The sequence below is a fragment of the Mastigoproctus giganteus genome, chromosome 13 (assembly GCF_048544385.1).
Source record: "Mastigoproctus giganteus isolate SK-2022 chromosome 13, ASM4854438v1, whole genome shotgun sequence".
NCBI lineage: Eukaryota > Metazoa > Arthropoda > Arachnida > Uropygi > Thelyphonidae > Mastigoproctus > Mastigoproctus giganteus.
The window spans coordinates 105,677,841-105,692,562 of NC_143587.1; the positions used below are offsets into that span (position 1 = coordinate 105,677,841).

At 40.0% G+C, this 14,722-nt stretch overlaps 1 protein-coding gene across 2 annotated transcripts in view; it reads left to right on the forward strand.

The window, feature by feature from the left end:
* Positions 1-14,722, forward strand: part of Nup205 (nuclear pore complex protein Nup205) — a 738,550-nt gene that overhangs the window by 459,047 nt on the left and 264,781 nt on the right. For both annotated transcript variants that reach the window (XM_090387115.1, XM_090387116.1), the window contains exon 26: positions 12,963-13,154. In XM_090387115.1, the coding sequence (XP_090243241.1) occupies positions 12,963-13,154 (192 nt within the window). The remainder of the gene's footprint in view (positions 1-12,962; positions 13,155-14,722) is intronic.

Sequence of the window (14,722 nt, forward strand, 5' to 3'; positions counted from 1 at the left end):
TCCAATAAATCCACAAAAGCCCTGCTAGTGTGTGAGTGACCAGCCCCCAAATTCCAGTCAATATCTGGGAAATTAAAATCTCCCATTATAAGACTCTCTGATTTACTGGCCCACTCTATTTCCCTGTACAGTTTCTTATTATACTCATCAGAGTCATTAGGCCTATAGCACACTCCTACTCTCAATTTTGATCTCCCAATGCTTATGTCACACCAAACTGACTCAACACTGCACTGTCCAGCGATGTTGACTGGCTTCACTTCCTTGGTTTTTATGTGTTTCTTAACTAATAGCATAACCCCTCCCCCCTTCCTATCCTGTCTATCCTTTCTGTAGACGTTGTACTCCCCAAATTGCAGTTCTGCATCCCTTATATCTGTGTGACACCACGTCTCTGATATCCCAACAATATCTGCCTTTGATGTTTTGAGCAATACCTCAAATTCATCAAATTTATTTACTAAACTCCTAGCATTGGTGTACACCCAAGTATACCTGCACCTGTTTCTATTCTTAGCTACCCTAACACAACCCATGTGTTTACTTGTACCGCAATGGCTCCCAGCAGTCTCTGAAATATCATGCATCTTGTTTTTCAGGCTTCTGCTCATTCTAATAGAAACAGTGCAAGAATCTCTTTCACCTCTGCCAGTGGCTACTGTCAATCTATTGGTCTTTGTCCCCCCCCAAGCTAGCAGTTTTCCGACCCACGTAACACTGCCTCGATAGCATCAGCAAATATTCTTGCACCCTTTCTATTTAAGTGTATCCCATCCCTGTAGAAACAATCTCTCCTGTTAACAAGTACAGTCCAGGCTGAAAAAAATTCTACCCCTTGAGCCTTGCACAATCTTTCCAGGGCCGAATTGATCGACAAGGCTCTCATCATATACTCCCTCCTATCGTGTCTGGGCAGAATTGCAGACACTTTCAAATTCAACCCTAATTCTCGGCTTTTGTTCAACACTGACCTGTACTTGTTAAGTAATTCTGCCGGTCTCCTACTCTTATATCACATTTGGAATACTGTGTTCAAGTGTGGGGACCTCACCTAAAAAAAGATGTGGGGCTTCTTGAAAAGGTCCAAAGATGGTTAACTCGCCTGGTGAGATCAGCAAAAGGGCATCTATATGAGGAAAGACTTCGAATATGTAGGTTGCACAGCTTGGAAACCAGGTTCCTTAGAGGAGACTTGATTTTTGTGTTTAAGGCTCTGAGAGGGAAAAGTAAAATGAATGAGGATGAAATTTTTGTGGTCATAAATGATTCTAGAAGTAGGTACCATAAATTCAAGTATGGGGAGAAATGGTTGGACTGGATTGCAGGAAGTTTTAGCCAGCAAGTTATAAATTACTGGAATAAGTTACCGGTATGGGTAGTTCAGGATGACAGTTTGGGGAAATTGAAAGGTCAGCTGGAGAGTTAACTATGGGATGGAGGAAATGCATAGGTTGTCTATTTCCTTTTCTTTTATTATTTATTTATTATTTCTTTTATTTAATTTTATTATTGTTATTATTATTATTTTACTGTTTTTATTTAATTTTATTTATTATTATTATTGTTATTTTACTCTTTTTATTTTATTTTATTTATTATTATTTATTTATTTATTTTTTTTTTTCGGCTAAAAGAACCGCTAGGCAGCAGTGATCACAGTGTACTGATGTGGGATTTTCTTAATGATATAACTACCAACAGCGGTAAAAAAGGGAGGGATTTTTGCTTTCCTAAATGTGACTACAGTGGTCAGACAGTATGTAAATTCTATTCAGTGGAACCAACTGATGATGCTGTGAACAGCTAATTCTAAATGCGAAGCATTCAAGGAATTAATCTTGGAAGCTACTAGCCTTTTTATACCAAGAAATACTGTTTAGAGTTTAGGCCAAAATGGGTGTCTGATGAACTAATGAGATTCGTGGCAGAGAAAAAAAAAATGCATAGGATGCATATAAATTATCAGGTGGCACAAGAACCTATGGTAGGTATAAGAAAATTTTGCTACCGACAGAATTGCTTAACAAGTACAAGTCACTGTTGAAAAAAAGCCGTGAAATAGGGTTGAATTTGAAAGTGTCTGCAATTGTGCCCAGACACGATAGGAGGGAGTATATGATGAGAGCCTTGTCGATCAATTCGGCCCTGGAAAGATTGTGCAAGGCTCAAGGGGTAGAATTTTTTTCAGCCTGGACTGTACTTGTTAACAGGAGAGATTGCTTCTACAGGGATGGGATACACTTAAATAGAAAGGGTGCAAGAATATTTGCTGATGCTATCGAGGCAGTGTTAGGTTGGTCAGAAAACTGCTAGCTTGGGGGGGGAGACAAAGACGAATAGATTAACAATAGCCACTGGCAGAGGTGAAAGAGATTCTTGCACTGCTTCTATTGGAATGAGCAGAAGCCTGAAAAACAAGATGCAGGATATTTCAGAGACTGCTGGGAGTCATTGCGGTACAAGTAAACACATGGGTTGTGTTAGGGTAGCTAAGAATAGAAATAGGTGCATGTATACTTGCGTGTACACCAATGCTAGGAGTTTAGCAAATAGATTTGATGAATTTGAGGTATTGCTCAAAACATCAAAGGCAGATATTGTTGGGATATCAGAGACGTGGTGTCACACAGATATAAGGAATGCAGAGCTGGAATTTGGGGAGTACAACGTCTACAGAAAGGATAGACTGGATAGGAAGGGAGGAGGGGTTATGCTATTAGTTAAGAAATACATAAAATCGAAGGAAGTGAAGCCAGTGGACATCGCTGGACAGTGCAGTGTCGAGTCAGTTTGGTGTGACATAAGCATTGGGAGATCAAAATTGAGAGTAGGAGTGTGCTATAGGCCTAATGACTCTGATGAGTATAATAAGATACTGTACAGGGAAATAGAGTGGGCCAGTAAATCAGAGAGTCTTATAATGGGAGATTTTAATTTCCCAGATATTGACTGGAATTTGTGGGCTGGTCACTCACACACTAGCAAGGCTTTTGTGGATTTATTGGATGATTGTTTTCTACATCAGCATGTTCAGGAGGCAACTAGAGGGAAGAATACTCTTGATTTGATTATCAGCAGTGATTCTTCATGCATTAAGAATCTGCAGATAAATGAACCACTAGGTGGCAGTGATCACAGTGTGCTGAAGTGGGATTTACTCAAAGAGGTAACTACCATTGGGGGTAAAGGGAAGGGTTATTGCTTTCGTAAAGGCGACTACGATGGACTGAGACAGTATTTAAATTCTATACAGTTGGACCAACTGATGATGTTACCAACAGCAAATGCAAAATGGAAAGCATTCAAAGAACTTATCTTGGAAGCTACTAGGCTATACATACCAACTAAGAAATATTGTTCAAGGTTTAGGCCTAAATGGATGTCAGATGAACTGATGAGGCATATGGCAGAGAAGAAACATGCATGGGATACATACAAATTAACACATGACACAGAAGCCTATGATAGATACAAGTTGATCTGTAACCAAGTTACAAAGAAGGTTAGGCAGGCGAAGGCAGATTACGAGAAATCTTTGGCAAGGGATGCAAAGAAAAACAGCAAAGAGTTCTTTACTTATGTAAACTTTAGAAGCAAGGGGATGAATCAGATTGGTCCACTTGATATCGATGGGTCAACTGTTGATGATCCTGCTCAGGTAGCTAACAAACTAAATGAATATTTTGCATTGACATTCACACATGAGTAGTTATTTAGCGAGGGGAAAGCCAGAGGGTATTCAACTCTAGCAGTAAGCTAGAGAATCTTGTAATAACTGAGAGTAAAGTGGAGGAGGAATTGTTGAAGATAAACACAAGAAAGGCACCCGGGGTGGATGGGATCTATCCAGTTATATTAAAGGAGGCAGCAAAGGAAGTAAGCAAACCCTTAGCCATAATTATGAGAGCTTCCTTGGACTCAGGGGAGGTACCCACAGACTGGAGATGTGCAAATGTCACCCAATTCACAAAGGAGGATCAAAGGCTGACACAAGTAATTATAGACCTGTGAGTTTAACTTCTGTTCCAGGAAAATTAATGGAGGCACTAGTTAAAGAAGCACTGCAGGATCATTTAGACAAGTCTTCAGCTATAGCTCGTACACAGCATGGTTTTGTTAAGGGGACGTCTTGCCTGACCAATTTGATTGGATACTATGATGAAGTCACAAAGGAACTGGATGCAGGGAATAACTTTGATATTATATACTTGGATCTTAGAATGGCTTTTGATACTGTTGCACATGGAAGACTGCTGCACAAATTGGAGCAGTGTGGCATTGGAGGCAAATTGCTGCTGTGGATAAAGGGGTAGCTGAGGGGGAGAATACAGAGAGTGGTAATCAATGGACACTGATCGTCGTTAGTGGAGTCCCTAAGGGCTCAGTGTTGGGTCCATTATTGTTTACTGTATTCATAAATGATATTGATGATGGTATATCAAGCTTAATGTCCAAGTTTGCAGACGATAGAAAGGTTGGTAGGGTTGTCAAGGACACTACTGACACTATGGTACTGCAACAGGATCTGTAAAGGTTGAGCAGGTGGGCTGAGAGGTGGCAAATGAAGTTTAACATTGACAAATGTAAAGTACTACACATGGGAAACAGCAACCCCAGAGCAACGTATCAACTCAGTGGTACTACACTGACAGTGGTAGAGAATGAAAGGGACCTGGGGGGTGGTTGTGCAATAAAATATGAAGCTCTCTGAGCAGTGCAGACGGGCTGCAAGAGTAGCTCATAGTGTATTGTCAATGATATATAGGAATTTTTCTAGCAGGGATAAGGAGGTGATTATTCCCTTGTATAAGAGAATGGTCAGGCCACACCTAGAGTACTGTATACAGGTCTGGAGGCCTCATTTCAAGAAGGATGTAGAGCTGCTGGAACGAGTACAGAGAAGGGCAACAAGATTAGTGAATGGAACAAAGGGGTGCTCTTATGAAGAAAGGCTTAAGTTTTGCAAATTACAGTGTCTGGAGACTAGGCACTAGCGAGGTGATCTGATAGAGTTGTATAAAGCCTTGAATGGTTTGAGCATGCTCAATGCTGATGGGATTCTTCCTCTCGCTCAGAATAATCACCTGAGAGGACATAAATTCAAATTGAGGAAAGACAGATGTAGGATAGACGTGCGGAAATTTGCCTTTAGCCAGCGGGTGGTTGGTTGGTGGAACAGACTTCCATCCCTTGTCGTGGAAGTTGATAGCCTAAATAAGTTTAAGGCTCAGCTGGACAGATATTTTGAACGAACAGAGGGGTGAAGTGGAAGTGGTTTTTTTTTTTTTTTTTTTTTTTGGCTGATGCTGCATAAGCTTGCTTTCTTGCATCAAATGCCTCTGGTAATGCTAATGCTACCTCCTTTATATTAAAGGAGGCAGTAAAGGAAGTAGCGAACTCTTAGCCGTAATTATGAGAGCATCCTCAGATTCAGGGAAGGACCTCTTGGACTGGAGATGTGCATATGTATCTCCACTTCACAAAGGGTGATCAAAGGCTGACACGTGTAACTACAGACCTGTTAGTTTAACTTCTCTTCTGGGAGAAAATAATGGAGTCATTGATTAAAGAACCATTGCAGAATTATCTAGACAAGACTGCAGTTATAGTTCAGACACAGCATGGGTTTGTTAAATTGGAAATCTTGTCTGACAAATTTGCAAAACGTAATTTTGGTATTATATACTTTGATTTCAGGAAAGATTTTGATACTGTTGCACATGGAAGACTGCCGTAAAAATTGTGTACTAGGCATTAAGGGCAAGTTGCTGCTATGGATAAAGCGATGGTTGAGTGGGAGAAAACAGCAAGTGGTAATCAATGCACACTGCTCTTTGTGGACTAATGTTATTAGTGGAGTTCCTCAGGGTTCAGTGTTGGGCCCATTGTTGTTTTCTCTATTTATCAATGATACTGATGAAGGTATATTAGGCCTAATGTTGAAGTTTGCAGACTACACAAAGGTCAGCAGGGTTGTTAGTGAAAGTGACAGTATGCTATTGCAATGGGATCTAGAAAAGTGTGGCAGATGGGCTAAGTCAGCAACTGAAGGTTTTTTCTTTTTTTATGAAAACCCCAAACATGACAAGTATTAAGATCTATAGTACTTAGTACTGTGCATGGGTCGGAAGTGAGAAGATGAAAGAAGATGCTTTTTGACACTAGACTTGAACTTCTGTAAATTGTAATTTTAAGGAAATACATATAAAGAAAGGTTGTTCCAGAAAATGGAAGTTGAAGGAATAAATGAAGAGGAACAAAAGTTGGTTATGTGAGTTTTAAGATGAACAGTAGAAGGATGTTGACTGGTTGCAGCACATATTCTGACTGCTTTGGAAAAAGAGCAGAAATTATAGAAGCCAATTCAGAAGACCAGTGCCCATGTCTATAGAAAAGGTATGCAGCAGAAACAGAACACCTACGAGACAGAGAGTGCAGAGACTCTGTTAGAGATGTCATTAATTAATCTAACTGCCGTCTTTTGAATGGAATCTGGATGCCTGGGAGAGGTTTTGAGGGCACCACCCCCAGATGTAGGAACAATATTCCATTGTAGGGTAGATTTGAGATTTGTACAATAGTGAACAGCTGTTTGGCAGAAAAGTAACACTGAGAGCAAAAGAGAAAACCCAGTTTTTTTTTATTCAGAGGAAGCAATATTTTTAATGTTGTTATTAAATCTGAGTTCATCAAAGATAAGCATGGCAGCAGAATAATTCTTTTTGCAAAATATAAGACAGGACTGAAGGAAGTTGATTTTTGAAATCAACTAAGTTGTTTTTGCACCACTGGAGAATTACCTGGAGATAAGCATTAAACGAATTGGTAGTGGATAGTCAGAAGCTGTTTGAGCATGCCAAGGTTTCTCAAACTGGAAAGCGGAATGCAATGTGCTATCATCGGCAAAACTATGTATAGGATTTCTAGTCAATAGATGAAAGTCATTAATATACAAGAGGAAAAGAGTGAGAGAAAGAACTGAACGTTGGGCAACACCTGCAGTGAGCAGTCAGGAAGAAAACTGAATACCCAATTTCAAAAAACAGATGGCAAACAATAAGATGTAAGCTTATTTAGAAGACCTGTAAGCCAAACACAATCAAAATCCTTTGAAATGTTAAGTGCAATTGCTTAAGTTTCACCAGACTTTTCCATTGAATTTGTCCAAAGGTGGGTAACATAAACCAAAATATCACAAATGGATCAATATTGATGGAATTCATGCTGGTGCTGGCATTTGTTAATCAGATGGAAGGTTTCTAGATAGTTTAAGAGTTGGCGGTTAATTGATTTCTCCATTACTTTAGAAAGAGTAGAAGTAATTGCAATGGGACAATAATTGGATGGGAGGGATTTGTCACCCTTTTTAGAAACTGCCTGGATATGAGCAAATTTCCAAGCAGAAGGAAAAACACCTTTGGTATAAGAAAAAAAAAAAGGTAACACAGAACAGGAGTAAGTTCAGGAGCACAAGTTTGGAGACCAGGTGGAGAGATATGATCAGAACCTGGAGCTTTCTTAGCATAAAGATTGTTCAAAATCCTTCTCACATCCTTTTGATGAAAGACCACAGGAGCCATTGAATGGAGCATACTGGGAATGGTGGGAGGTGGTTTACCAAGATCATTAATACACAAGTTGGAAGAAAAATAGGATGCTAGCAGGTCAACTTTATCCTTGGCTGAAGTGGTGATAGAACCATCTGGTTTAGACAGGGGTATGAACAAAGATGGGCACTAGCTTTGGAAAGAGACCAGACTGCTTGGCTACCATTTGGACAAGAAGCAAATTTTCTACTCTCAACTTGTTTAAAATCTAGTTTGGACTGATTAATAACTTCCTTACAATTGTTACGAGATTTGGCGTAGGTAGAAAACAAACCTGAAGATAAGCATTATTACTGAAGATTTGGATACAAGCAACATTCTTCTCTTGAACAGCCTTAGCACATTTATTGGAAAACCAAGGTTTAGATAAAGGATGAGATTTTAAGGTGGAGTGTGGAATAATGGATTCCATCCCTACAAGAATAATTTCACTGACACGATCTGAGCAAATTTTGACATCAGAAGTTTTGAAGTAGTAATCCAACCAAGGAAAAGAAATCAACGGATCATCTCATTTTGCATTCTTGTAATTCCAAACAACATGAGGTTGGGAATGGCATTGGAGAAGAGACCATGACCATGTTGTGATCTGAGGTGCCTAGAGGACCACTAACCTCGACTGTGTACTTAGAAGGGTTGTTTGTGAGAAAAAGTTCAAGCATGTTGGCTGCATGGTTAGGATTGTCTGGTATTTTTGTAGGTTAATGAACAATCTGTGTAAGGTCATTTGTAATTGCAAACGCCTCAGAATCTCAATTACCTGGGTCTGTATGACTAGAAAATGGAAGCTAGCTGGAGTTGTAAACATTAAAATCACTGGGGAAAATTAACTCCCTGTTAAGAAAGTTGGACTGGAGAAAGTCAAGTTTCAAAGAGAGGAAGTCAGAGTTCTGAATGATTAGTGGACTTGGGAGAATGACAGAGGCAACAGATGAATTTGACAGAATGTGGTTGAGAGATTTTAAGCCAGAGAAGATTGGAAAGAGGAGATTCCAAATTACCAAATCTCTGACAGGGGATATCAGAACGTTACCCAGAGTAACGTATGAATTGTGTGGTACTACGCTCTGGGTAGTGGAGAATTAAAAAGACCTGGAGTAATTGTGGAGTGAGATATGGAGTTTTCTGAGCAGTGCAGACAGGGTCTTCACTAACAGGCATAATCGCTTACTTATCCCTGTTAGTGAAATTCCTGTATATCACTGACAAGATGCAGTGGTCAGGCTATACTTTGCATAACGCAGTTGTCAGGCTACACTTTAAGTGTTGCATACAGGTCTAGAGGCCTCATTTTAAGAAGGATATAGAGTTGCTGGAACAAGTACAGAGAAGGATAACTAGATTGGTGAGGGGAACAAAGGGTTGCACTTACCAAGAAAGGCTTAACTTCTGCAAATTGCAGCATCTGGAGAATAGGAGGCAATATGATTGAGGTCTGTAAGGCCTTTAATGGTTTGAGCAAGTTCAGTACTGATGGGATTCTTCCTCTTGCTCAGATTACACACCTGAGGGGGCATAAGTTCAAATTGAGGAAAGATAGTTTTAGAATAGATGTGCGGAAATTTGCTTAGCCAGTGGGTGGTTGATTGCTGAAATAAACTTCCATCTGTTGTTATGGAAGTTGATAGCTTAAATAAATTCAAGAAAGAACTTTAACTGAATAAACTGGAGTGAATGGATGGGTGAAATGGGAATTTTTTTGTTGTTGGCTGATGCTGCATAAGCTTGCTTTCTTGCATCATATGATTCTGCTAATGCTAAAAATGAAAATAGAGATCAATTGTGGGAACACTGATTTGATTAATACTGTGAATGTACTATAGCTTCTTCAGGTGTTCAGTGCAGAGTACTGAAATATATAATGAACTGTACTGTAGTTATTTAACACGTATGTGATGGGTTTGACTAAATATGATAATTTGTCCCTGCATTACTTCTTAAATACAGCTTCTCACTAGGAGTACCTCCCATTGAAAAGGTTTCTTACATGCCAGTATAAGGATGGTTACAAGTTCATTGTAGACCTACTGTGACTTGGACAAATGCACTATGCCATTTACGCACCGAAAACTGTCTTCCTGAATTACCTGGTGCAACTTTCTATGTTAAAGTGGTGAATGTTAGTGTTGATAGCGTTCTCATCATACTGTAAAACCATCTTCGTTATTTGGAAATGTGGTTATCCAGTTGTCCTAATAGGTAACCTAGAAATCTGTATCTCTGTTTACATCTTCTCATACATTACCGAGAGGAGGATATTAATTCATTGAGCAGTCTGTTGCTAGAGATGAATCAGTTTAAGGAGTGTTGTACTGTGAAGGAAAGAATTATGACATGACTATCACTGGTAAGGTCTTGCAATTTTCTTTGATAATTGAGGTTGTTTAGTGATAGTTTATGCCTTATGCTAGCACTCTAAATGCTAAACACACTACTGCAAAGGCATATATTTACAGTAAGGCAATAGTCAAAATGCCAGGCATGCTGTGTTCTCTTATAACTTGACAGTGTTTTTCTCTTGTGACATGATTTGCAGATGCTTCTTTAGACAAATTTCATCATGTGTGCTCTATTATCCTATTCTACAGTAATAAATTGTACAGTTCCTAATAGACTAATTTCATTGTATGCTCTATGACCCTCCCTATAAAGTCTGCATCATAGCAGGTTAATACAGGGTGATTCTAAATTATTGTCGGGGGTTTCCATGTCCTATAATTTTCAAACCGGAAACAACAAAATAAAACTGCTTACAGAATATGAAAATGTAACTCAAAATGTTTTATTTGGCAATGCTACACTCGCCGCATTGATGTCTGGGAGATATTGATTCCATTACTTCAAAATGGCGATTGTTCAAGAGAAGGTAATGTGCGTACTTTGGTTTTTCTAAACAAAGTCCATTATTACAATGCATCATCATTACAGTATGGAAAAGAACCACCTTCAGATAATGCTATTCAATGTTGGTTAAAGCAATTTCAAGAGCCTGATAGTGTTCTGCACCGAAAAGGAGCGGCAAGACCGAGCACTTCGCAGGAAGATAGTCCGAGATGTTGATCGAATCCACGAAGCATTTTCTCGAAGCCCACAAAACTCAACTAGACAAGCTTCTTTGCAGTGAGGTATACCACAAATGACTGTTTGGAGGGTTTTTCTTAACCGCCTTCACCTCCATGCCTACAAACTGTAGATTGTGTGAAGCCGAACAATAAACCCCATGTAGTAGCTAACATCGCCATGGAAGATCTGGAGAAGCAGATACACCAGAACCCACCTACACCTATTACAACGTGGTGTAGATACATCGACGATATTTTTACCATAATACCACGTGGTTCTGAAACGGTACTACTAGAATACCTCAACTCTCTATCCAATTTCATCAAGTTTACCGTAGAATCAGAGGTGGACGGTTCGCTCCCGTTTCTGGACGTACTAGTGCATCGCGTAGGCCCACATCTAGAGACCTCAGTATACCGCAAACCCATGTGGTGCGGTCAATTCACCAACTACGGGTCCGGCCACGCTCCAAGCCATCTCAATAGCACTGCCCGCACCCTGTTCTCCAGGGCCTGGAGCCATTCCAGCACCGACACAATTAGACGTAACGAGATCTCCCGTGTGAAGGCAGACCTAACCAGATGCGGTTATCCATCCCATGTACTAAACAGATGCTTGTTACAGGCACAAGAACTTACTTCCAACCCAAGACCTCCGAAGCAAGTCGGCATATCATCCGCCTACATTCCGTACTATCCAGGAGTGTCAGGACGTATCTCGAAGATCCTGAGAAGTTACAACGTCAAATGTGTGCAATTACCAGGTAGGAACCTACGTTCACTTGTCTCCAGTGTGAAGACCCCTGTCACACCTGTCTTACGCAGCAATGTAGTGTACCGTATCACCTGTAGGGCCTGTAACAGTTGCTACGTAGGTGAGACATCGAGACGTCTCCAGGATCGCCTCACGGAACACGACAGAGCAATCCGGCTTGCCGAAACTGACCAGTCCGCGCTTGCAGAACATTTTTGGGCTACCAACCACGATCTTGACCCCAAGCGCGACTTTGAGATAGTGGACCATGCGCGACACTTTCGCCACCGCCTATGGCTAGAGTCACTAAACATAATAAACAACCCTAAGGCATTAAATCGCCAGAAAGGCATGCGTATACATCCAATCCTGGAGACAACCGTTTTATTGATGGATGATCACTGGCGCAAGGCAGCACACGTCCGTGCTACAACAATGACGAATGAGTAACGTGCCACACTTTGCTTGTAATGTATTCAAATTTGTCAGTTGATAAAGGGACACGAGTTCCGAAAGCTACTGAACTGAAATTGTACTTATATTTCATTTTATACTGGGTATACAATAAATATCTATTTGTTAAACCCCACCGTTTCCAATTTGCCGAAGAAATTTTGTCAAACGTTGAAGCTGATGAATATTACTTTCGGAGATGAAGATTTGGCGATGAAGCAATGTTTTACGTATCAGGGAGGATAAATCATCATAACTGCAGAATATGGGGATCGGAAATCCCTCGTGCCATTCGAAAGAGATAGTCCAAAGGTCAATGTCTGGTGTGCTTTGTCATGTTTGGAAGCTTTGGGGCCCTTTTTCTTTGCGGAAAAAAAAAAAAAAAAACCACCAGTGACAGTGGTGACCTGTCTGGACATGCTACAGCTGTATCTATTACCCCAGTTGGGAAATCATCGGCAAAATGTTGTGTTTCAGCAAGATGGTGCACTGCCACATTGGGCTCTTATTGTCCGAGAATTTCTTGACATGCATTTTCCTGGGTGCTGGGTTGGGCATGGTGGATCGATTCCATGGCCTCCGCACTCACCCGATCTTATGCTGCTTGATTTCTTCCTGTGAAGATATGTGAAGGACATTGTGCACAAGACCCCTGTGACCTCCCTCGATGAACTGAAGCTCAGAATTGTTGCTGCGATAGAAACAGTTACACCAGAAATGCTGGAGAACACTTGGAGGGAAATTGAATATCACTTGGACATGTTACGTGCCATGAAAGGTGTGCAGTTGAAGTTGTTGAGCCTTCTGCAGTATTGATTCTATAGGTAATAAAACTCAAAAAGTTTTATTACCTATATGGAATCGTAGGCAGTTTATTTTTGTTGTTTCCGGTTAGAAAATTATAGGCCACGGAAAAAATCCGACAATAATTTAGAATCACCCTGTATAACAAATTCAATATTTCCTAGTAGATTAAAGTATTTTCATGTCATAATTATATACTCTTTATTATATTGAACTTTTTTTTTTTTTTTTTTTTTGTTCAGCATTTTATATATCTTTACCTATATATTATATTTTATTTAGGAAATACCAAATGTACTGCAGTATGCCGTGAAGTGCAATGAGACAAGAAAAACAATCCATGCTAAAAGACAAGCATTTGAAGCTTGGAGACAGGTAACAGAAATATTATTCACTGCATGCCCACTGGATATTTTAGGAACTGAAGAAAAACATCAGATTGTTTTGGAAATCTCCCAAGAACTGTTGCATAAGGTAAGGAAATAATCAACAAATTTTGTTTCATATTTTATGTTAATTTATACACAGTCCAAAAAGGTCTTTATTTTTCAATGAAATCTGAGAAATTTAAATTACAAAATATAACAATTGTTTAACTTGTCATTAAGTGCATTCCTATTACACTTTTTTGGTATTCCTATGTCTTGTTCTGTAAAAACGTGAGCTTTTTGGGGAGGGGATCAAAGGAGCTGAATCTGCAAGGTATGATAAGTGGGATGGCAGACTGTAGTAATGGAGAGTTTTGCAAGAAATGCTTGAATGGAAAGCACAGAGTATTTGGGGGCATTGTCATGATGCTGCCACCAATTCCCTGGAGCCCACTTTTCTTCAATCATGCAATCGCTGTAGAACTGTTTTGTGATTTTAATTTTTAACCATGCTAAACAAATTCATAATGAACAATACTTTGTGAATCAGAAAATATGATAAGCTTGACTTTTCGTTTGCTCAGATTCCCTTACTTTTTTGAACTGTGTTTTTACATGACTCAAAAACATCTCCAAGATTCCTTGGAGAAGACATCTCCCATTGAGAGGACTGGACCTTTGTTTTTTGCATCATAGCTATACACCCATGATTCATCACCAGTAAAGAGGGAAAAACATAGTATGGGTCTCTGATCAGTATTGAGGAAGCGAGGAGCAAAATGGCTGGAATTTCCCCCCCCCCCCCAGTATGTGATGAGGGAAATTTGAATTGATGGTGCTGCTAGTCACTGGGAATTTCCCTCGCCACATACTGGGGGGGGGGGGGGGTTCACTGGGATCTGACATCGTTGGAATCCAGGTATTTTCTTAGTCATAGTGCATGGCTGCTCAACTCTATACCACAACCCATGAAAACTCTGAAAGGGTAATCCTAGTGAAAGAGGGACTTAGCAGTAATACACCCCCATGGCCCATCTTTTATCTAGATGTGAGGGCCTGGAATGGCCTGACCAGAATCAGTTGGTTCTTATTTTTATGGCTGACTATATTCTAATAAGTCTCCTTCACTTTGGTCCAGGAACCAGGGTCAAGACTTGCTGGTACTGGAAATGTGCCCTAAGTAAATTTGGTGTCTCGTTCACTTGTGCAGTTTCTGCCGGTCCTCAAGTGGGCATCACCGTGGAGGTATGGTACTTAATGCATATGAAACTCCTTTTTTCCATGTTTGAGTAATCCATATTTTCTCTTTTTGGATCACTACAAGCACCCAACCTAATTGCATGAAGACAAAACTTAAAGTGCTTCAGCCAAATGGCCAAGAACAGATAGCAGCTTAACTGCAGCACTGCTCTTTCTCATGGTATTCTCTACCAGTGAGCAGGATATTGGGAAAATGATGCCCTTCTTTATCCATATGGAATTGGAAGTTTTGGCAGGTCACCCAAGTCAGCTAAGCAGTTAAATTCAGGGGATATCCTTGAAAACCTTCTCTCCCAAGCACTCGGAACAACTATTGAATGTCTTGAATTTGAGAGACTCATCAAATACTTAAAACACAGAAAATTGACTTAGTCAAAGTTAAATAAAAAAAGACGGCACTCACCTCAATAATCC